The sequence below is a fragment of the Cyprinodon tularosa genome, unplaced genomic scaffold (assembly GCF_016077235.1).
Source record: "Cyprinodon tularosa strain WSP-4 unplaced genomic scaffold, ASM1607723v1 ctg333, whole genome shotgun sequence".
Lineage (NCBI taxonomy): Eukaryota > Metazoa > Chordata > Actinopteri > Cyprinodontiformes > Cyprinodontidae > Cyprinodon > Cyprinodon tularosa.
The window spans coordinates 1,087,804-1,113,499 of NW_024039045.1; the positions used below are offsets into that span (position 1 = coordinate 1,087,804).

Sequence of the window (25,696 nt, forward strand, 5' to 3'; positions counted from 1 at the left end):
ATCCATATCCATCAGGTTGGAAAGGGTCATAGAGGATTTTCCAATACTCTGTATACTGCATTAAAACCTATTAACCATTAATAGAGTAAACAAGGAACAGTTGAGAACCCTCCAAAGGGTGGCCAGGCTTCTGAAGTCACTTCTAGAGCACAACAAAAATTCATCACGAGAAGAACTCAGCATATTGTCTAAGGCATTGCAGGCCTCATTTGCCTCAGTAAAGGTCAGTACTTATAAATTCAACCAAAAGAGGAGAAGACTGGGTAGAAAAGGCTTTCAAAAGAGAGTTCCAATGCCAAAAATCCCTCCTGACCAAAAAGAACAGTATCAGACATTTGTCCCAAAAAATCTTTATAACACCCAAGACATTATGGGAAACATTCTGTAGAATAAAGAGACAAAATAGGACATTTTCAGAAGGTGTGCTTTCTGTAAGTCGAGAGTACAACTAGCATCACTTAATACCAGCAGTACAGGGCTCTGTCACCAATTTAGACAGCATATACCAAACGTCCCAGAATCTCCTAAAATGCTGGCACATGCTGAACTTTCTATGCATTTTTTTTTCAATTTTGGGCATATATATATATATATATATATATATATATATATATATATATATATATATATATAGCATAGTCATAACAAGTCCAGAGCGTATATCCAACATCAGCCTAACTTATGCCTAGCAGCGTAATGCCCATGAAATGATGCACAAGCCAGTGTCCTGAGGGGAGCAGCAATGCACCTGGAGGCGCCCTACAAAAAGATTTCTTTGGCACGGCATTAACCTAGCTGCCATTTATTGCCCGTCAAAAAAAAGAAGAAAGAAAAAGAAGGAAGAAAAAAAAAGGAAAGAGGCTTTGCAGTTGCAGGACATTCGGCGTCATGTCTGCTAGGAAGTTTGTTGGTTGTGAACGCAGGGAGGATCCATCACACTCATCTTCTTGCTCACCCTGGGTTCTTCAGCATGTTGAGAATCCAAAGACAAAGCTACATCCATCTCTAAATAATGGGTTAAAAAAAATAAAAAAATAATAAAAAAGAAATGGCCTATAAAAAGCCTGGAATTCCATCTGACTGAAAAGCTATGAAATTAAATGAAAGTCATTAAAAATGTTACTTAAAAAAGATATAGGAAGCAATTTCATTTGTGTCCTTTCCGTGACATTTTTGTGTAAAAAGGTGCGTAAATAAATCAACTTAATTAACAGAGCGCCACAATGATTTGTCAAGTAAATAATCAAGTTTGAAACAGGCCGTCAACAATAGAGACATGGACTGACTGACTTACATCGCCCTTCATCCATACCTGATGTAGTAACCTGATGTAGTAAAATAATTATCACAATATTCCTGTTATTCTCAACTGTAATATGAAATGTATAATTTTTGTAATGTTATGCAGCTCCACTTCAGTGATATTGTATATTTTTATTTTACACCAAATAAAGTGTACCCACTTAATTAATCCTTTATCAGAAAACACGCCTTCCCAAAACATCTTGGAACTAGAATAAACTAAAACTGTATTTTCTTCTCAGCCTGTCCGTAATGGACTTCTACAGTAAATAAAAAAACCTTATGACTACTTGAAAGAATGAATGTTTTAAACAAAAACTAAACTTATATCAACAAACAAGACAGGGCATGAAAAGTGCATGAAAGCAACAAGGCTACTCTGCAGAAAGGTGGCAAACAAATTCCAGGTAACCCACATTTCCAGTATTTAAAGTCTATAAAAATGAAGGTTTGATAACAATAAGGTTTGCAGACACATCCCTCCTGTGAACACAGCGTTCTGGTGACAGCTGAGCAAATGGCTCAACAACTGCATTAAAAACAACATCCCCCCAAAGGTGAGACTGAAAATTTAATTAAGTTTGGCCCCAAAGGTGGCCCTGGATTCAGGATTATGTCTGTGGTTCAGTCTCTAGAGTCGATATTAAGTTAATGGCAACACTGTAGAGGCTACCTGTGGGGAACACCTCAGCAGCGGTGGCAGACTGCCCCGCCTCAACACCTGTGTTCTGGGACTGTCAGGTAAACTGGGACTACTGCTGAAACAAAAACACAGCTGGTAATACCTAAGGCTTCCGAAGGACAGATTTACTGATGTGAGCAAAGATGATGTCAAACAGAACTTTAGAGCCAATTCCTGCAGCCACCAACAAAATAGGGGACGGGCACAGCGCGTTGCATTCTGGGTACGCCGCCATATTGACAGCTAGTTGCTACGGTAAACAAAGACCTAAAACAGCACAGAGAAAGCACAAAGACGAGTAAACAGTGATGTTAAAAGCGAAGAAAGGATGCGGAATATACCGAGAAACACTGCAGAGGGAAGCCAGGGACCGTTTTCTGCAAAAGATGGGCTTCATAAACGGACTTGATCCCTACGAAGTAGCAAGCAAGGACTGGTGCGTTGGGGAAGAATTTCTACCGCCGTTTGCGAGGGAGGACATATTTTCCTATCTAGTGTGTGGCGTCAGTGCCTGCACGCATGAAGAATTTCGCTGCTACAAGTCGCTAGAGGCTTACAAACAGCTGACAGATGGAAAAGTTCACGACATGGAAGTAATCAAACCGAATGAGAACACAGTCATCAGAGCCAAGGTAAGTATGTTCTGTAACTTACCAGAATGAAAATGCCGGGAACACACTCTCATGGACACTGGGATTGAGTTGAAAGTTATATTTGGCCGTCTTACAGCAGCGACCCATGCTAGCCGGCGACTCTTTGTTATGGAGGACATTTGTTTTCCATTGAGACGCCTCCAGGTTGGAAAACGGTAAAAAGACAATCCATTTGGGATTTTTTTTCCCCATCCAGTCACAGCTTGTGCTACTACACCCTACGACACAGCAACGGGTGACCATAACGACAGCAGAGGTAAAATGAAACGGCAAAAAACTAAGCAAACTACTAGCAGAAGAAAGCAAGTCCTTACAGGCGCGAAGTCGAAGTGTAAACAATGGGCTGACCAGCTTTCAATATGGCTGCCGCGCAACGTGTGACGTCACGTGCCCGTTCCTTATAAACAAAAAATTGATAAAGTTGCAAGTTAAATGGTTAAAGCTGCCATTGAATTAGAATTGTAAAAAAAAAAAATAGCATTTAACTGGAATGTTTCAGTTCGATTCCTCCAGAGAGGTGACTAGGTAAACAAGGCTGCTAAGCCATATTATCTTGTAGATCAATCACTTCTCCAACAAACCAGCAACAAATAACCTGAATTCCCTCATCAGCATTTCATTCAGCCCTGCAAAGGCCTGGAATTGAGCTATTCATCTAGTTCAGGTAAGTCAGATAGATGCATTTTGAAATTGCAGGATTGCAGCACTGAAGGACTGGGTCTAAAAAACAAACAAACTAAAAACTTCACTAATATAATTTAGCAGCAACAGTTTTTGTTGGCAGCAGGTATCAGTGGGGGCCAAACTAATGAAAGCAAGAACCTAGAAATGAGAAAAAAAAAGAAGACAAACTGACATGTTTAAAGATACCAGAGTTCTTTAAAGCTGCAATAGAAAGAGTGGGACTTTTAGCAAACAACAGGAAGGCTGACCAAAGCAAAATTTGTTTGATTTATCTCTAACCGCTTATATTAATGCTACTACCCATATAACATCAGTAAAGCCTTTTTTTCCACCGACTGCTGTCAAACACAGGGTATGATGTCATCTCTATTCCTGCCATAAAAATTAATAGCTTATGGCATAAAGATGAAAACAAAATTCATTTGAATGCTATTGTTATACCTTTATGTGCTATAATTATAAAAGAGGAAATAAAAAGCAGTTAAAGCTACATTTTTGGTAAAAGATTTGATAGAATCCCAAACAATCTGTCAACAAATCCCCAGATTGATGCCTCTCTGTTTACACACTGGCAAACTGCAGCTCCATTTTCCCATGAGACATCTTTGATTATCAACACAACTGATACACGACGGTAGCAGGCGCTAGTATACTCACTGATGGAAAGTCGAAGTCTTTCTGGTTGATGAGGTTGAGGACATAGTCAATCCTGTACTGGTTTTCCGGACAGGCCAGCTGCACTGGTGGTGTAAGTGTGCTCATAGCTGTTACAATGGTCTGTTGAAACCACAAACAAATCCATAGTGAAAACAAGAAAGAAAACATCAGATTATGAAGATTTTTACACATAGGAGACAAGACGACTTTAGTTAATGCTACTAACCGTCTTCAGCGAATTTCAACCAAATACATACCTCAATAGCCTCTTTAATGTTGTTCTTAATGTCCTGAATTTTCTGTTTCTTTTCCCTGAAACAAACAAAAAAAAAATAGAAACATTACATCAAAAAAGAAACGAACTGCAAAATGTTAAATGTTGGACCCTCCATATTGGATAAAAATAAATGCTATTCAATTAATATTTTCAGCTATTACCTCTTTCCCACTGGAACAAAAAACACATTTAAACCCACAAACAATTGGCTTTTAGTGGGAACGGCTCACTGACCCATGTCAAATGACACGGCAAGCGACCTGGGTTAAAATAAATAGTCTCTGATCTGGGAACAACAGACCCGTGTCGACCCATTAAGAGACCCCACTGAGTGCAATTAACATACACTATATTGCCAAAAGTATTTGCTCACCCATCCAAATTATTGGAATCAGGTGTTCCAATCACTTCCATGGCCACAGGTGTATAAATTCAAGCACCTAGGCATGCAGACTGTTTTTACAAACATTTGTGAAAGAATGGGTCGCTCTCAGGAGCTCAGTGAATTCCAGCGTGGAACTGTGATAGGATGCCACCTGTGCAACAAATCCAGTCGTGAAATTTCCTCGCTCCTAAATATTCCACAGTCAACTGTCAGCTGTATTATAAGAAAATGGAAGTGTTTGGGAACGACAGCAACTCAGCCACGAAGAGGTAGGCCACGTAAACTGACGGAGCGGGGTCAGCGGATGCTGACGCGCATAGTGCGAAGAGGTCGCCAACTTTCTGCAGAGTCAATCACTACAGACCTCCAAACTTCATGTGGCCTTCAGATTAGCTCAAGAACAGTGCGCAGAGAGCTTCATGGAATGGGTTTCCATGGTCGAGCAGCTGCATCCAAGCCATACATCACCAAGTGCAATGCAAAGCGTCGGATGCGGTGGTGTAAAGCACGCCGCCACTGGACTCTAGAGCAGTGGAGACGCGTTCTCTGGAGTGACGAATCGCGCTTCTCCATCTGGCAATCTGATGGACGGGTCTGGGTTTGGCGGTTGCCAGGAGAACGGTACTTGTCTGACTGCATTGTGCCAAGTGTAAAGTTTGGTGGAGGGGGGATTATGGTGTGAGGTTGTTTTTCAGGAGCTGGGCTTGGCCCCTTAGTTCCAGTGAAAGGAACTCTGAATGCTTCAGCATACCAAGACATTTTGGACAATTCCATGCTCCCAACTTTGTGGGAACAGTTTGGAGCTGGCCCCTTCCTCTTCCAACATGACTGTGCACCAGTGCACAAAGCAAGGTCCATAAAGACATGGATGACAGAGTCTGGTGTGGATGAACTTGACTGGCCTGCACAGAGTCCTGACCTCAACCCGATAGAACACCTTTGGGATGAATTAGAGCGGAGACTGAGAGCCAGGCCTTCTCGTCCAACATCAGTGTGCGACCTCACAAATGCGCTTCTGGAAGAATGGTCAAAAATTCCCATAAACACACTCCTAAACCTTGTGGACAGCCTTCCCAGAAGAGTTGAAGCTGTTCTAGCTGCAAAGGGTGGACCGACGTCATATTGAACCCTATGGATTAGGAACGGGATGTCACTTAAGCTCATATGTGAGTCAAGGCAGGTGAGCAAATACTTTTGGCAATATAGTGTACATCACAACATCGCGCCAGTCATGTCTGATATAACAAGCGAAAACAACTCTGCTTGCATTCGATAAACATGGGGCAGCACTGGTGAGAGGCTCCATTCTCTGCTGCTCCATTGTTTACTTTCCTGATTTCTGTCAAATTGATGACATCATAACCCAGAGTGATGGTGTCGCAGGACACGCAAAGGTGGGGGGTGGGGGCCACACAGCTTGCCAGACGGGGTCAGACTCAGCTTTTCGCCAAAGGGAAGGGAGCCACATGCCAATTATTAACATAGTGACCCGTGTTTGAAAAACCCTTGTTAACCCGCTAAATTCAGTGCGAAAGATGCTTAAGACTCAAAGAAATTTAATGGATCATGAAGAAAAAAACTGAGACTCAAAAGTAAAGTGATTCAAATTGATTCAATTTCTAAATTTTTACTGGATATTAAAAAATATGAACCAATTCACAAATTAAAGCCAATTCAAAATGAAAACCATTCATCCCATGAATTTTGTAGCATATAAACAGCTCAACAAACCAGCCAACATCTGCTTCTTGCACCAGTGTTCCTATTTGTTATAAAAATAAACAGTAATACAATAGATTTTTTCTATAAGTTCTACTTCTAGTTCTTTTATGAGTATGTCACATATGCCTCTAACATTTGCAAATTATTTTCTTTTACTATTGCAAACAATTCACTGTATCTCTACTAACACTAAACATGCTGCACCCTCTACAGAAGACTCCCAACTAAAATTGTTTGTGTAAAACCTAAATTGGTTGGAATACTGACAAGAAAAACTGATCTGTTGAACTTTAAAATCAAGAGAATTTGAGCAAAAGCATAAAAAAAGAAAAACATTGGGAAGAAGGAGCTGACAGATCCCACTACAGCATGGCAAAGAGTTTGTTTTTGATCTGGAAGGCTAAACAGACCTTCATCGCCACGCGTGGTTCAGAAATTATGTCTGTGCAATGTGAATGATAGCTGTGTGTACGAGACGTTTGGGACTCGGTGTGATAGAAATGTTTCTAATAAAAGGAGACCAGTGGGCCAGTTTGTCCGTCTTTCACCTTGAGCCTGCCAAGACAACAGGGTATTGTATTTATGATGGCTCCATGTACTGTTAAGGTCGGATCCATTTACAGAAAGGAGGTGGACATAAACAGAAAATATAAAAGCAAAACCAGTGAAACTATAACATCCTATAAAGAAACTAAAAACAGTAAAGAAAAGATTGTGTATTTAACCTGAAAGATAAAATAATTTCAGACTCTTTATAGAAGCTGAACAAAAACAACAACATAAAAACCAATAAATCTCCACGATTAAGCCTAAAGTGACACTAACTGGTAATAAGGCTGCAGCCCTCTCTGCTCACGCTCACATACCAGACATTCAACATTTTGTTTCCAGTTTCGCTGTCATCAGTTTTATTGGAGGAAAAAAAAAATATTTAAATTTTCTAAGACAAGCCACCTGTGAGGTCACTGTGCACTGATAAACAGAGGGGGGCGCTGAAAGGAGGAGGGAGGGGTGAATTTTATCGGGTTAGAAGGGAGATTGAGGCGGCCTTGTTTACGTTTTCAACCCGATAGTCATTAGAAATCACATGACTGTGTGTGTGTGTGTAAACTGTGCAGTATTGAGTGTGAGGCTGTAGGCCTCGGTGTCTCTGCTCCTTGTTTTATTTTTTATTAGACGTTTTAGGATTGGTTTGTATGGTGTTGCCATCCAGCTGCAATCATATTTGTCTGATCAGCTGCAGAAGCATACTCCCCGCTATCAGCAGCAAAACCTGATCATCATACTGCCTGTAGCTCAGTTCTTCCAACATTTGATCATCATAGGGTTTTTGACATCCGTTTTTCAACCGAACAGTTTTTGTCTGGTTTACAGTTAGACTGCAAGATGTCATCATCTGTATCCCTTTAATTTGCCCGATATTCAACCTGTTGCACTTTTCCTCAAACATCAACAGATAAAAAACAGGAGGTTTTTATATCATTATAATAAAAACAGCACTTTGTGAAAAATTACCTTTAAAGAACATTTAAATTATTTAACTTACCTATTAATAAGCACCTAGTTTTAATTAAACATGCTGTTTATTACTTATCTTGTTATCACTTCCTGTGCCTCATTAACACCAAATTAAGAAATGTTATTTTTATTTAAGTAAAACTTATTTTTAAAGTAGTGTTTTCTTTCGGCTTTGTGTTGTGAGCTGGTTATTTCAAAACTTAGCAGCAGCTAAATTGGCCTCTCTTCTAGTTTATGACAACTAACCATGGTTCAATAACATAACTCAAACACTGATGTGTGATTTTACTGCATCACTTTCTTTGGTTATTATGTTTCAGTTTTATTATTAACCATTATAAGCCTTCTTTATTCCTTCACTTTTTAATGGGCAGTCTAGCTGAATGTTACTAGCTTAGTTAACGAGTTTCTTGTCTAGCATTTTGGTTTTGTGAATAAATTCTTGCATTTTAGACGGAAGTTGTGTCAAAATATGTAGGTTCAACAACAGAGGGAAGCTTAGTGCTGTGTGGAAAATACTTCCTGGTTGCCTGACTTTGTAATTTTAATTAAAAACAATATATCTATCAATGATTTCCTTTGGAGCTCAACAATTACTCATAGCTAGGGCTGGGCGATATTACCAGAACATATTGTCACATATTGTGGTACAGTCATGATAACGATAAAATTGATAATTGAAAACCTGCTTCATTAATTTTTAGAAGTTGTTCATTGGTAACTATATAACTGTCACTGCATGTCACAGCAATCCCACAATCAAGAACATCTTAGAAACAATATATACAAATTTAAAAACAGGCTACTTCAGGACACAGGTTATATAAAAAGGTGTGATTTATAATATCAATAAACATCCCGTAGTAACTGCATTTAATCCACTTCTTTGAATTTTCCAATGTGTCAACTGAAAATAATGAAATTGCAAATCTTGAGGTTAGAGCCTATCACTACACTCCCTCCATTCATCCCAAATCCTGCACTGTTAGCAACCCCTAAACATTTCAGGTCCTAAATCAGCCATGTTAATATGGCGTTGGGGGATCTCTGCTAATTAAAACCTATTACTATGGCAGTCATGTGATCACCCATCAGTATCTGCTGTTTTGGTCTTTTTCTTTATGCTACACAGTTGACCCATGCAATCCAACTCTCACGCATCATCAAACTTACATGAAGGTGCTCCAGTTTATTTTCTATTTTAGCCATGCAGAAAACATTATCTATTGTCAGATGTCCAAGTTTCGTTGTAGCCGAGCTTGTCCAACATAAAGACACCGATTTTTACACAGAACATGGACAGAGATGTACTATTTTTATAAAACAGTCTTATACACAAACACACACAAACTGTTCAGTGTTGTGGAGTCACACACTGGGTCATATGCTCTACTCTGCCTAAGCTGCTGATTTTCTAGTCTAACCTTGCAAAGATGCTTCTGTCCCGGCCAATACATGACATCCACCAGACCAACCTAAGCTTAGTCACTGACACGCAAAAACCTCACATTCCTTTTCAGCTCACTAAAATAAGAAAAACTGAAGAATGTGATCCTGAAACAAACAATAAAAAAAAAAGAGGAGAAAAGGGCGATCAGCTTCCTTAAGTGGTAAATAAAAAAAAGAGAAAAAAAAGAAAAAAAAAAGGGAAAATAGACAAAGTGGTGTATTGTGTCCAAGCCTTGAAGAGAAGGAAAGATCAAATCAGTGGAAAGAAATCTTTCAGCCTTTTCATGGGGGAATTTCAGGCTAGTTGTCTTTTTTTTTTTTTAACAATACGGATTGTTACTCAGTTTAAACAGCAATCATTATGCTGCGTTCACACCGGGGGCAGCTGGCGCGACAGAAGCAGCGAGTTTACATGCAAAGTCAATGGTTGACGCGCGTCAAGGCGCAGCAAAAGGTCCCGCGGCGCGTTTTGAGCAGCAGGCGCAGCGCTTCTGAGCAGCTGAAGCAGCGCGTCGGGCGCGTTTAAGCATCTGACGCGCCGCAAACGCGCTGCTGCTCGAGATGGAAAAATTAAATTTTTGCTGCTCGACGCGCCGCGTCAACCAATCAGAGAAGCTGATCTGTGAGCTGGCAGGGAGAGAGACACAGCGCTGATGACACAGACCGCTCTGATTACTCCTCTTAAACAGTTTATTAACGCATAATTTACTTAAAATATATACATCTGCCGGCAGAATATGTTCGCTTTTATTATTCTGGTGCCTGCAGATCGGATTATTTAGATGAAAAACACCTACCAGCCGCCGCGGTAAACCGCGAGGAGGCGACCCGGCCAGAGGCTGCTGATGAAGGAATTCCTTCTGTCGGCGCACCGCCGGTATGTGGGGGTCTGAGCGGCTCCGACAGAAAAAACATTGGGAGGCAGGATTGTAATCTGGATGAACTGACTGCACTGATGAAGTTTTCAGGTAGACTTTCTCACTTAAAAACATATTAAAACTACTTTATTCCCACTGATCACAGCAAATATAGCTGCAAGGCAGAGAAAGAATAGTGAAGCTCCGCCCAACGCGCGTCAGAGCCACTTTTGCACCGCGCAGCCAGAGCAGCAAAGCTGCTTCAGCCGCGCGTCAGAACTAACTGGTACAATCAGCAAAAATGAAGCAGCAGACACGATTTTGCTGCTTTTGCAGCGTCCGGTCTGAACGTAGCATTAGAAACAGAGCTGAAACCCTTACAGCTGCATCCGAGCCTTAGGTCACCAGGCATAAAGTGAAGGTGTCGGTGTGAAGATGGGGAGTATTACAGAATGCCAATCAGCCAGATGGATAAAATCTAGATATATAAAGTAGATCAAATTGTGATACCGGCCACTGCTAGAAGAGACCTTTATGTATTTTGTGGATATGAAACATGTATAAATAGTTAACTTCAGCAGAGCTAGGCTCATTTTGTGAGGCTGCAACTTTCATTTGTTTAGAAACAATACAGAGAACTGAGGTTACATCTCTGATAAACCATTTGGTTATTCATTTCTTTTTATGGTATTCTGTTACTTTACAGAAAAAGAAGAAGTAGATTCATGTAAACTGACTTCAAGGTTAATCATACTCACTCTGCATTAAAGCCGTTGACATGAAGGATCCTCATTTGTTTCACAATGGTGCTCTTTCCGGATTCTCCAGCTCCTGAGATAAAGAAAAGAACATTCAGTCTCAAAAACACACACAAAAAAACACAATACAACTAGGGTCTAAAAAGCCATTTAAAGAAAATACGACGCACAGATGGGAGAGCTTTTATCTTTTTGGGTTTTTTAAAATTTTTTTAAAAGAAACAAAAATTAAGCTGTGTGATATGGGTAAAAAAATCAGTTGATAATTATTGATTAATACATTTTTACCTATAGAATTAAGGAGCAGGGGAAAAAGATTTGTTGATTCGTTTGGCTGTGAGGCTAAATCCTTTCTTCTGCCTACATCCCCCAGAATGCTGTGCGGTTCTGGATCCGAGTTCAGTGAAATTATAAATCAATCCACCACACACATTTGCTGTTGATCAGGTGTATATTACTGTTGTACTGGTTTTGTGTAAGAGCATGGAAAATAAACTCCACATTTCCAAAGAAAAATAGAAAATATCAAAGAAACCTATTAAAACAGAGCTGCTACAGCTTTGACTTATTTATTCATAAAGATCTATTTGTCTGCGCTGTAATTTGTAAATGTTGATGACATTGGTTCTATGATTGTTTGGAGCAGAAATTAAAACCGATATAGAAATTTGATCTTCTGTGCTGCCCTAAAAGAGAACCAATCGGCTGAGGTCAGTTTCTTTCTAAGAACCCAGTTCCTATTCAGACTGCTCTCTTTAAATAGGACGAATGCATGAGGAGCAGCTACTAGTGAGAGCAATGTTTCAGCTGAAATGTTCATGGATATGAATAAAGCTAAATATCTGATATTGTTAAATTTGTTTGAAGATCCTCTATGCATTAAATGTGAAGTATTATATGCTACTAGGGTTAAAGAGATTCTGAGCAAATCACATAAATGTACATCTGGAAATCATAGGTATGCGACGCATCACTATGCCTAATATTATGAACAACGCCACCGTTTTCCAAGTGATCAGAGAGTTCTCTGAAGAGTTGAAGCATTCTTCCAGAATTGCCCAAACGAAGCATACCAACCCATCTACGGAAATGAATTCTAGTCTGTTTAAAGCGGCCTAAACAGCTCCAGCGTAAAAGCGGCCCTTTTTCATCTGTCCAGGATTCACTGCACAGAATCCCTGATCGTAAAAGAAATGAAAGAGTAAAGAACAACCAAAAGTGACAAGAGGAACAAGGAGTTACCTCAAGCTAACTTCATGAATAAGCCATTTGTAGAAAAGGCATCAGAAACTGAGAAACCCACAAATCCAAGATCAACGAGACCCTGAACTGCTCATTTGTTTTAAATATCTCTCAAAATCCCTATGATTGAAAAGACTAAAATAAAAGATTCATGACAAGAGAGGAGTGTGTTGCTTCTTTAATAAAAACAAACCAGAAAATAACATCATGACAGAAAAAGCTACCACCGAAAGACACGGCAGTTTGAGTGTTCTGCATCTGTTTGACAACAAACTCAAACCGAAGCTATGTGGTCCTGGTAGCTGCATCTCTACTGACAGGTCCCCGATTATTGAAAGTGTATCTGCTGTCAGAATGAAACTAGCAGCTCCTGCACGGCATGTCAACCTTGCAGAAAGCAAAGCTACATGAGGAATAGGCTGCATAATTTGCATAAGTACCAGCCCAATGTATTTAGGTTTCATTTTCAACATCTAATGTGCTTTAAGTATGGTCCATGCTTAGTTTTCATGCTTGAATGATCATTTATTATGCACAATCAGACTGAAATATATTACTCTAAAATGACCATGGGGAATAAAGTTATTAAATAATGACCAAAACATTTTTTTGCTGCTGTCAGTCTGCATAATACTATTGTAAATGATCTTCTGCAAAATAAATAAGCGTAATAATATTTATACATAACCCGAAACACTGTTTTATAAATTTTTTTTTATTATATTCTCAGAATTCATATATTTAAGCCTGGTCAAGTTCGTTTATAATTGCTCTAATGCATTTTTTTTTTACATGTTCTTCTTTCTCCCAACTTCCAAAGTATGCTACTAGTCGTGACAATTTTTCCACTGTAAGATTAAGATTAATTTTTTCCACAAAAAAAAAAAAAAAAAAAAACCTGTGTCAGACCAGGCTTGAAATCTGACCTGCCCAATGAGACCAATGAGAGCTGCTTATCAAACTAAAACAGCCATAAAAGCTTCTGACTTTCAGAGAAAGTTAGAAAGTTTTCTTTTCATTGTGATATGTGGCTAACTCTTATCCTACTAAAATAAGCGCATCATATACAGAAAAAGAAAGTTAAGAAACAGCCTGCGCAAATTCCCAGTCATTCGGTTAATGACAACCACAAAACAGGCATAAATTGGAGCCAACCAAACTTTCACTCAGTTTTTCTGAAAACATTTCAACTCTTATCCAGGAGTCAATGAAAATTATGTCAGTTTTTAATCACCATCTAATGATTGAGGTAGTCTATAAGACGCAGTCCCTAAAAAAGAACCACATGGAATAACTGCTATGGTTTCTGGCTAATATTAGTGGGTAATGAATCTTATTGGGTAGAAAAATAATCGAAAATCAGCAGCAAGAAAAAGGTTAAAATTTCAGTAGAAATTAAAAGCTTTAGTTCCTTTATGTTTAAAATAAAATATTTCAGCTGTAAATATTTTAAGAATATCAGGACCATAGCTAACGCCGGCGCCCTGAGACTGTGGGAATGGACTTTTGCCAAAATAATAACTAAAACCACAATCTATACAGAAAATGTTAGAAAAGAGGGGCTAATGAATTCCTTGGTATGCTGTGTGTGTCTGTCACTGCTTATCGGTTATGGATACAGAAAAAAGAAGGGATGATATGACAATAACTAGAGATTCAGGGGATTCATTCCTACTTTAACTGCAAAACAAGACTATATATCTTTAAGTACAAAGCATTTAGTCTTAGCTAAGGAATTGACCCCACACATGGTTTTTTAATAGTATTTTTGGCAGAGTCCAACATTCAGGAGAAACATCCTTTTTAAAGAGGTTTTAAAATATAAATGTTTTGATCAGATAAAATATTGGATGCAGACTATGGAAACTTGCATGCCATAAGTTCTTCCTCCTAAACCTCATTTCAGCTACAATCTGCTGAACCTCCATGTTTGTAGTAAAGAAAACCAATATAACATAATATATCAGGGGAGGCTAAAAGCACCCTGGATGTCTACAAAGAATTTACTATAAAAAGAAAAAAGGGGAACCACCTTTAACAGCACACACTGTTTTGACTTTCATGTGGGTTTTGTCCCACTGTCCTAAAGTCACCACAACTTCCTCTCTGAAAACTTCTGTTATTAGCAATGCAAACTTGTTTGTACAAATACATTTAATATTATCAATCTATCTATCTCTATATATATAAAAAAAAGGAGTGTGATTAAACCAGTATGATTAACCTTTATTGTATATTAGGTCTTGTCCTATTTAGGTTTATGTACTGTGTTGCTTTATCTTTATCTGAAGCTGACTGCAGAAAAACAACAACAACAAACCCCTGCGACATATTTATAAAGTAGTTTTTTTTTTTTTTTTATCAGAGTTTTCAAAACAATTTCAAAGATTTTTCTGACAGTTTTCTGGATGTTTGAAAAATATTTTCAGAATTCAGATACTGTTCAATTCAAAACAGTATATCGCTTTTTGCTAATGATTCAGCAGCGTAGTAAATAGGGGTGTAAATAATAATCGTTTTGTATCGATGCATTGATCCAACAGCCGACGATACAATGCATCGATACCTCCGCAAGAGAATCGATTCATTTTTTTCCCTTCCGGTCTCTTTTTATCCATTTGCTCCTGGGCGTAATTCACCTCCCGTGCTGCGGTGGTGCTAAACCTATTTTGCTCTCCTACCTCGCTTCCTGGTTATACTCTTACAGCAGTGTGTTGCAGTAAGCTTGACACAGACATTTGTGATTTATGCTCAATATTGAAGCGTGGTCTGTGCTACACACTGTGGGTCTAGATACGGCCAAGGCGGTGAGGAAGTGGGGGCGTGTTTAGTCCGACGACGGAGGGACATGAGGGCCAAAAAGAGCGGAGATCCAGGTGGAAAAAGGCCCCCAGCGTTCTCGCGCACCTCGCTCTTCTAGAGGGCCAAACTTTGCGAGTTGTTTTCCGTAATTTCGGTCATAAAAACAAAACAAGTCGGCCTCCTGTCTGCGGCACTGTCTGCGGTCAGCTAAAATTTGGGAGAGGAGCAGCGGAGCGTCTGTGGAGGGGGCGGGGACGTCTGGAGCCGAGGTATTGAATTGCACTCATTGCACTGATTTTGTGCAGTATTTTTTTGATGCAAGGCCTTTCAGAATCTATAACGCAGGGGTATTATTATTTTTGAGTGAATGAGGCTTTAATAGGAATAGGTGGAGTGCCACCTTTCTACTTCTGTTATTTGCTGTTGTTTCTCAAATAAAATGCATAACGATATTACAGCTTTCACTGATTTATTTCAAATTTGAAACATTGTCTAGCCTGTAAGGTGTAAAAAAAAAAAAAAAGAACCAATTAATTGAATCGTATCGTGCTGTATTCTTGAGTATCGAAAATAATTGAACCGTTGGGTCAGGAAATCGATACTGAAACGAATCGCCATGATGGATGTGATTTACACTCCTAGTAGTAAAGGACGACTTCACATCTTTTGCACTTTTTGGACTTATTTAGATCCCCTGTAGGATGAGATTGGACAATTAATTGTATTTGCAATATAATTGCATTTTAAAGATCGCATATTATGCCAAATTCCCTTCATAAACATTTTCTAACAGTCATATATAACCTGAAGCTCATGAGTGTATTTAAAATAAAGAAAAAAAAAAAAACTTTCAGCGCTCTTACTGCCTTGTTCCTCCACTTGGGTAATGTGTGATCAAAATGATCAACATCCTTCCCCTTATGTGATCATTTGGGGAAATAACCCCTCCCCTGTCTAAGCCCGCCCTGTTGCAGGCGCCACCTCTTTCTGCTCAGTGAAAGAGAGCATCCAAACAGACATGGCTAACACCTTAAACTTAAGAGTGGATTGTTACCAGCCGTTTGTTACAAAGCTTTAAAGTTAAGAGCTGAACTTGACTTTACTTTGTTGGATTATTTAGCCTGTTGAATGGTTGTCATGGCTGCATGGTGTGGGGGGGCGTGAAACGCCAAAACATCTTGTTAAGAAAAGGGCTGAATAGGTTATTGGTACATGCGGTCTGCTTAATCGTAGAAGTATCTTCCTGCTCCAACTGTAAAACATACGCTGGATGGCTCATCATTGTTAATGTTTTTTATTGTAAAATGTAGTTAAAATGTAGTATATGATATTCTTAATAAAATGCTATTTTTAAATTCCAGACAAATATTTAACAAGGGCTAAACACTGAAATGTTCCTCGCTCTTAAGGTGGAGGGTTTGCCACTTTTGTTGGTGCAAAGGAAAATTAAGCTGCTACCAAAAATTTGGTTGGGGAAAAATAAATAAAAGTTAGCATTTTGATTTTTGGTAGTTGTTCACTCTTAATATAGGACACCCCAAAACAGAGAAAAAAGTTGTGATATTTCCCTTTGTTGAGGATTCATCTTTGGGTTCTGTCATTAAAAAAAAAGTTCAAAAAAAAAAAGTAAATAAATTAGCTGGACAAAATTGAAAGCCAAGATGTGGGAAGTCAGAAATATAAATAAAGCACACCATTCATATAGAAATAAATACAAATAGTTTTAAAATTCTTTTCAATAAGATCTGAAAACGTTATTTTACCAATCTCCATCTTTCTAAACTTGATTCCAGACTTTTCTGGAAATTTAAATTACATTTTTCTAGAATTTTGGAGATGTTTGTCCTAATTGCTAAAATGAATCCTTCTATACCTTTTATCCAACTAACCTAAATATCCTTAATAAAAAAAGGTGCACAAACTAATATTGAAATAGGACAGTTTGAATTGTACTCAGTGACCACTAAAAATAACAAAACCAAACCTTGTCCACATGCAGACAGGCCTTTAATAAACAGGATTTTGCCTTATGCAATGATAGTCACACTGTTGACAATGTTTCCTAAAACATCCCAAAAGGTTATGCAGAGAGGAAGCAGCGTCTCAACTGTGAAAACTAGCAGGCGTCAAAAACAACCATTAAAAAAGAATAAATCTGACGCTGAATCCCAGTTCTTAGGGTGACCCCAAACCCCATTCATCTCATTACTTAGTCCATAAAACCTATGGCTGTTTTAAAACAACCATTACCATTTTGCTGCAAATTATTAAGAAAAATAATATGCAAGATAGTTTTCATTAATTTTTTCCTCCTGCTCTTAAAAGTGCAGGAGATTTTTTCTGACGCAATTTTTACCATGTGGCTTGAAGATCTCCCCACAGCAAATGGTCCCGCTATAGTGAGAAATCAATGAGTAACCCCCACCAATCACAAAACACTGTTAGTTGTACACAATTGGTTCCTGACACGTTAATCAGGGTCGTCTGCTTGTCCCTCCCCCATGTGCGCGTACTCTGACGCATGAACAAATCGACCCCCCAGATGCTCGTGCAGGACGCCATGGCTGGAAGCTAGCCACTGTTAAGCTACGTTCTCACCTAAAGCAGCAAGAACCGCAAAAACACGTAAGCGGCTTCATTTTTGATGCTTGTACAAGTTTATTTCTGACACGCGGCTGAAGCATCTTTGCTGCTCTATCTGCACAGTGGAAAAAGTGAGTCTGAAGGGCCTTGGGCGGAGCTACCCTATCCTTTTTTTCCCTGTAACAATGGCAGCTATATTTTTTGTGATTAGTGGGTACAAAGTAGTTTGAATCTATTTTGTGAATTATTTATTTTTGAATCTTCTTTTGTTTTAAGCTTAACAGCACAGCTTAAATCTCAATCCCGATAAGAATTATGCTAGCATAGCACACATTTTTATTTAGCAATGAATTTGAGACCCCAAGCCAACGGATTTTTAAAAATCGGCCCCTAAAGTATCTCTTTTCAAATGCCTTAGAGTCATTTTCTTTGTCTTGGTCAAAAACCACAATAAAAATAAATCTACCTGGGGAATTTCCATTAAAAAAAGTTGGAAAAGATTTAGTTTTTAAAGATAAGCATACTTTTTACAATTATAATTCCATGTTATTTCTCGCACAATATTGTGCTTTATACATGGTTTTAAAAAAGACAGTTTAAGAAAACAGAGTCTGGATTTCAGTACAGAATTATAATAAATACATCTCCATCATTTGTGTTACTTAAAATCATTTAGATATAAATGCAGCAGTAACAATACGCAAAAGGATCACTTCTAGATTAGAAAAGGTTATTGTCATACCACATTATAGACTGATGGGATTCCAGGCACTTATAAGTGGTTTAGATGTTATGTAAAGGTATAGAGTATGATCTCTTATTTCCGGATGGATCGTCTAAATAAGTGGTCCTTCTAATTGTCAATCATCCTAGTGATATGTTTACATGACGCCGTCCTACGTGCTCGTCCCGTTAGCTATCTTTTTCGGTGCATGAGCACTTTCGAGTGTATATATGTGGTGAGCTACGGTTTCGGACAATCATTGAAGCTCACCTTTCTCATCGTGTTCTTTGAAAATGGCCGATGGTCATAAGAGAAAAAGTGTCTACGAAGTGTAAAAAGAAAGGCCTCAGAAGAGGCAGATATATCCCAGCATGCTTGCAGAAAGCATTATGGGATTTGCTGTCACAGCGATGGCTAATAACAAAGATGACGCAGGCAGAGCGCAATGGAGGAGTTACGTGACCAACGGGGAGCAAAAAGCAGTGATCATCTGTCCGAACGATAAGTATACAGAGTTCTCTATAAAGTCCACTATATACAGGTGCTGGTCATAAAATTAGAATATCATGAAAAAGTAGATTGATTTCAGTAATTCCATTTAAAAAGTGAAACTTGTATATTATATTCATACATTACATACAAACTCATATATTTCAGATGTTTATTTTGTTTAATTTTGATGATTACAAATGACAACAAATGAAAATCTCAAATTCATCATATCAGAAAATTAGAATATTGTGAAAAGGTTCAAAATTGATGGCCCCTGGTGCCACACTCTAATCAGCTAATTAACTCAAACCACCTGCAAAAGCCTTTAAATGGTCTTTCAGTCTAGTTCTATAGGCTACACAATCATGGGGAAGACTGCTGACTTGACAGTTGTCCAAAAGACGACCATCGACACCTTGCACAAGGAGGGCAAGACACAAAAGGTCATCGCTAAAGAGGCTGGCAGTTCACAGAGCTCAGTGTCCAAGCACATTAATAGAGAGGCGAAGGGAAGGAAAAGATGTGGTCGAAAAAAGTGTACAAGCAAGAGAGATAACCGCACCCTGGAGAGGATTGTGAAACAAAACCCATTCAAAAATGTGGGGGAGATTCACAAAGAGTGGACTGCAGCTGGAGTGAGTGCTTCAAGAACCACCACACACAGACGTATGAAAGACATGGGTTTCTGCTGTCGCATTCCTTGTGTCAAGCCACTCTTGAACCACAGACAGCGTCAGAAGCGTCTAAAGAGAAACAGGACTGGACTGCTGGTGAGTGGTCCAAAGTCATGTTCTCTGATGAAAGTAAATTTTGCATTTCCTTTGGAAATCAAGGTCCCAGAGTCTGGAGGAAAAGAAGAGAGGCACTTCATCCACGTTGCTTGAAGTCCAGTGTAAAGTTTCCACAGTCAGTGATGGTTTGGGGTGCCATGTCATCTGCTGGTGTTGGTCCATTGTGTTTTCTGAGGTCCAGGGTCAACGCAGCCACATACCAGGAAGTTTTAGAGCACTTCATGCTTCCTGCAGCTGACCAACTTTTTGGAGATGCAGATTTCATTTTCCAACAGGACTTGGCACCTGCACACAGTGCCAAAGCTACCAGTACCTGGTTGAAGGGCCATGGTATCCCTGTTCTTAATTGGCCAGCAAACTCTCCTGACCTTAACCCCATAGAGAATCTATGGGGTATTGTGAAGAAGAAGATGCAATACACCAGACCCAACAATTCAGAAGTGCTAAAAGTCACTATTAGAGCAACCTGGGCTATCATAACACCTGAGCAGTGCCACAGACTGATCGACTCCATGCCACGCCGCATTGCTGCAGTAATACAGGCCAAAGGAGGCCCAACTAAATACTGAGTGCTGTACATGCTCATACTTTTCATGTTCATACTTTTCAGTTGGCCAACATTTCTATAAATCCTTTGTTTTTATTGGTCTTCAGTAATATTCTAATTTTCTGATATGATGAATTTGAGATTTTCATTTGTTGTCATTTGTAATCATCAAAATTAAACAAAATAAACATCTGAAATATATGAGTTTGTATGTAATGTATGAATATAATATACAAGTTTCACTTTTTAAATGGAATTACTGAAATCAATCTACTTTTTCATGATATTCTAATTTTATGACCAGCACCTGTAGTCCCTGCTCTATATAGTGATTGAGGCATTTAGGGGTTAGAGTGGACCTTCGGACACAGTAAGCTTGTATGAGCTATGAGAACATCAACGTAAAAAAAAAAAAAAAAGTGTGAACGAGGAGAAATGGGCTTGTGCACGCTCTCGCACGTTGAACAGGTGTTCCCATTCAGGAGCAGGTACACAGAGTTGTGCATGTGCTTTTTTTTTTTTTTTTTTTTAAGTGCAGAGGGAGGGTCTTTAAAAAATACACAAAAAGCCTCCACAATACCTTAAAAAAAAAACTAATAAAACATTGTATATGAGTTTAATGATGAAACATCTGCAACAGCTGAAAGAAATTCATTATGAAGTTTAAAGAGTTTCAGCTAAAATAAAACTAAAAAACACAACAATAATATTGACAGGTTGCTTTTGTTTGTAGATGACAAATGTGTTTTCATCTGGGATTAACTCAAAAATCATTCCAACTAATGTGGTTCATAAAAATAATTAAACTCGAGTAGTTTAATAAGTTACTTTAAAATTAATCAAAATTTTGACATCATGGTCACCCGGACAACAACAACATAAGGCAGCATCCGTGTGCCGAATCGAGAGCATCTGTAGCATTAGCATGTAATAACTGATGAAGTTTTACCTGATTGATAACAAAGCTGAAAATATTTAACAATTTAAATGTAAAACCTTGGTACAAATGTAGAATAAAGATGTTAAATTTGTACTCCCCTGCCCTGAGATCTAAAATAGTACTGAGACTTTTTGTGTCACCTTATTAAATGGCAGAGCTCAGACTTAGAAGACAGTACTTGCCTTCAGGACTGAGATTGATTGTTTTCTACTTTCGGCTACCTGAGGTCGCCAAAGAAACGTAAATTAACAGCAAATGTAGGTAATAAGTTGAAACTCTCAAAGAGATTTGATTCTTAAAGAATGGATGCAATACAGTTTGTCTGAGTGGTGTTGCCCTATTGTGATGTCATCAGCAGAGGCAAGACCCAGAGCAGATCTGGTACCTACAGAGGAAGAGCAGACCAGATATGGTGTTGCTTATGTGCAGCTATTCAGAAAGTTGCTTTGGTGTCTGTTTCCTATCTACATTTCTGAAAAAATAAAAAATAAAACTATACCCCAAATAATTTAGTAAGAATTAAATTTTGTCTAAATAAAAGTTTCAGCTCCACAAAAACAAACAAAAAAAGCAATAAATATGACATCCTTTAGCCGTAAACTTTATGCTAGCATCACATGGATATAACCAACTTTTATGAAAATGTATGCTGTGTGCATTCACATAAAACGTTTAATCGAAAATAGACTTTCATTTAGATTAAAAAATAATAAAGCAGAATGGAGAGTTAAAAAAAATTGGAGCATCCAGTTTGAATGCGAATCTAATCCATCTGATGTGTTTATTTTTTGTTAATCAGCCGGTCATATACACCAGAACTTTGGCAAAATGCAGAACTTGCATTGAAGCATTTTAAGTATGAAAACACTTCGACCACCTGAGTAGAGGCATTTTAACACAATATACAAACTTTAAAAGGGCAAAACATCAACATTTAGTCCAAACTATGTGGTATGCATTTGTCTCAGCCTGTTCATGTTATTAGTAAATTACACAGAGAGATTCACCCTGAATTTATAGCGGATGTTTTCATGGGAGTCAGGTTTTAAAGATGGAACCTAAAAACAGACACCAAGGATGGATGGAACATTGATGTTTACAGGTTTGGGGTTGCAAAGGGCTGCATTGATAAATCAACTTCCCAATAACGCATAGGGAAAACTGGACAGATGTTCACTTTTCCTCACATCCACAACTGACATGGCTATTAATTTGAAAGAGAAACATTGTGATGTCTGAAGCATAGGGAGGAAATAACTACATTAGTGAAGCATTACTAATATTGTAATGGCAGGCTTTTCTAGTATTTTGTAGCCCTGGATGGATGAATGATGGACAGATGGATAAGCAGTGGTGTCAAAAACACAAACATTTGTTACTTAAAAGTATTAACTTGACCTCTTTACTCAAGTAAAAGTGAAAAGGTATGGGCTCCAAAAACTACTTAAAGTATAAAACTATAAACTAACCTTTACAAAAAAACAGCCACTAAATGAATTGAAAGCTCAATATTTCACAATTTTGAAAAATTCTTTAAGATAGGGCCAAGGATGAGGGAGGTCTTGTTGGTCTTCATCTCCCGATAGGCCCTCGCCTGTGTCCGACCTTTCAGACATTTCAACATATTTTTCTGAATCCCACATTGTAGCATGGCATAGACAATTCATGTTTACAGTTTGAAGAACACCTGCTTGCTTCTGATGATTTCCTTTACCTAACCAATAAGTGTTTGCGTTATACGACTCATCCAATTACACTGGTTTTCACTAGATGTGGAAGGAGCCAATGATCTGCATTGGATGGCGCACATGACGTGAAATAAAAATGTATAAACATAAAACTGAAGCCAAGAGTAACAAGTAACGTTTGTTTTAAAAATTAAGGAATAGAAAGTACAGATACTTGTGTGAAAATGTAATGAGTAGAAGTCAGAAGTAGGAGGAAAAATAAGTAATGGAGTAAAGTATAGATACCTAAAACATGTACTTAAGTACAGTAACGAAGTATTGGTACTTTGTTACTTGACACCTCTGTGGATAGGTGGATGAATTTGGATAGATCGATCATTGAAAAGGAAATAGAGATGGTGGACAAAGGCAGGAATTTATGCATAGATCCAAACTTTAGGACAGTTGGACATGATTTGCAATACAAGACAATGCATCAAGAAGGGAAAAAGTGATGCAACAGAAACACACTCACCTAAAAGTAGTAGTCTGTGTGTTGCTCGGTAGATCTGTTTGTCCTTCTGGAGCTGCTGCTCAATCTTTTTGTTTGCTTCTCTTTGTGCCTTCTCCTCATTTCTCTGGTCTTCAGTCTTACTATTACCCAAACAACCCATCTTCCCTCAAGAAATAAAAAGAAAAGCAATATGGGGGGAGTTGGGGAGGAGGATGGAGGGTTCCAGGGAGGAGGAAGAGGAGCACTGAAGGGAGGGGGAGTATGAAGAAAGGAAAATAAACAGGTAATAGTTGTCTAGGTCCCTGGTTTGACCCTCGGATTTGGCAGCAATGTGACCCACATTTACTCAGTTACTGTTTGGAAAACAATGCTGTGCGGATAAAGAGTCTTTTGCTGTCAGAAGAAGAAAATAAAGGGCAGGATCCTGCTGCTGCTGCTGGAGGCCGCCTGACCCCCTCCCACCCCCACCCCACACATTCAACTCCACTTTGCTCCTTATTAACTCTCCCTCCTCCCCCCGCTCCCGCCCCCCGAAAAGATAGGTTTTTAATTAGAATCCACGGCGTGTCGCTATGACGCCAAAAAGCGAGATTTCACCTCGAACGGAGGCAGCGAAACGAGCCTAAACAGCATCTCCGTGAAGCCGGGGTCTCGCGTCTCACTGCTGCCCGCCACAGGGAGCTGAGCTCGGCGTGTCCGAAAGCCTCGGCCGGGCTGAGGCGGTGCTCGTCCCCGCGTCGTCTTTGGCCACAAACATGTCCACTTCCACCGTTTGAGTGTTTATTATAATTGTCTTTTAGTCGGGTAGCCACCTAGCGAACGGGGAAATTATATGTAACTAGCTACATGTATGATCTTCTTCTTCCGTCGTCCTCCGGCTCCTTCTCCGCATCAAATCAAGCTCCAAACTCGCTGCGGTTGTCTTTCTGTCGCCACCTCCAGGAGCCCCCCCCAATTTGTCCTCCTTATTTGTGATGGCTGGCTATTCCTTGCTGTATTTTCTCTCTTTTTCCCCCCTCCCTCTCTTTTGTTGCAGAAATGTGTTATCAGTCCTTCACATCACCACAGAGTCTCCAGAAAACTGCGCACGGACAGCCTGTTTATTCCTTCATTTAATGGAAGCTCCAGGTGAATCCTTCAACGAGAGAAAAGACATTTTTAGAAAAAGAAGAAGAGAATCCCTCGAAATGTATCCACGTTTTTTGCAGGTAAAAAAAAAAGAGAGAAATAAATGAACCCCCGCTATCAGGCTTCACTTTTTAACACGGCCTCTAAATGTTTACACACCCACAGACTATCACATAAACAGATATTTACAGAACCCCCCCCCCCCCCCCCCCTCCTCCTCCTCTGAGGGTAAACACGCCACAGGATTGACACTCTTACATGTGAATTTACATTAAGGAAAACAATAGGACGCGATGCTATCGAAGCAGTGAATTCCCACCGTGTAAGGCCGCTACTCTCCGGGGGAAGGGGGCCGCCGCCGCGCGCTGGACGAAGGAGGTGATACACGGTTCTAGAAGCGAGTCCTCAGGAGGGAGTTGTTATTATTTTCTTCCTTTCTCTTCCTCCGAGAAGAGTAGGCTACATTGAAGAGGCAGACGGCGCTGAGGGTGGGGCCACACGGCGCTCATTGAACCTTGGGAAGGAAGGAAGGAAGGAAGGAAGGACCGAGAGGCCATATGCGACTGGTCACGTGGTCAGGGCGCGGAGCTGCGTCAGCCGCGCGGCGGCCTCTTCGAAGAAAAAGGGGACCGCAACTTTTTGTTCTAAAGAGTGTTGAAACAGTAACCCATTTGTTTTGGAATTGCACTTTTGTTCAAAATCTGTGGTCTGACATTTGTACGTTTATTGCAGAACAAATTGAGAGGGACTTAAAGTTATTTTGGAAGGATGTCCTTTTTGGACTTTATGACCTCAACAGTACTTAGACTAGACCAAATGAAACTTTCATTATTAATCTGATTATTCTCTTGGCAAAATTTTACATTCATAAATGTAAGTTTGCACATTCCAAAATATCTTTTATTGCTTTTAACAATGAGGTCAAGCAATATGTCAACACAATTAAGTATTCTCTTAATCAAAAGGCAACAAAATCTATAAATGTTTGTAAACAATTTAATATCTTTTTATAAATTTGTACTTTCCCTGGCAAAATGTGATGATGTAAATCTTCTTTTTATTTTATTTTTTATGTTAAAACACCAGCAATGTTGGATACTGCACAGTGTATTATTTTCACAATGGAGAGGAATGTTCATGTATTCATGTAAACTGTGCAATTGTTGAATAAAAAAAAAAGAAAAGAAAAAAGGGACTGCAGTTTCAATAAATCAATCAATCAGAGCCTTATTTCAAATGAACATTAAAGTGATACCTTATGCAATCTCACACTGGGGAAGATTCTTAGATTACATCAACTGGAAAGAAGTCTGGCTGCTTCC

At 39.1% G+C, this 25,696-nt stretch overlaps 1 protein-coding gene across 1 annotated transcript in view; it reads right to left on the reverse strand.

Moving 5' to 3' along the window:
• gnas (GNAS complex locus) overlaps positions 1–24,938 on the reverse strand; it is a 43,320-nt gene extending 18,382 nt beyond the window's left edge. Inside the window, exons 1-5 of the mRNA XM_038294038.1 lie at positions 24,694–24,938; positions 23,268–24,381; positions 10,945–11,017; positions 4,236–4,290; positions 3,979–4,098 (exon numbers count right to left, since the gene is read on the reverse strand). Of these exons, the coding sequence (XP_038149966.1) occupies positions 3,979–4,098; positions 4,236–4,290; positions 10,945–11,017; positions 23,268–23,406 (387 nt within the window). The 5' untranslated portion in view covers positions 23,407–24,381; positions 24,694–24,938. The remainder of the gene's footprint in view (positions 1–3,978; positions 4,099–4,235; positions 4,291–10,944; positions 11,018–23,267; positions 24,382–24,693) is intronic.
• Between the last annotated feature and the right edge of the window lie 758 nt (positions 24,939–25,696).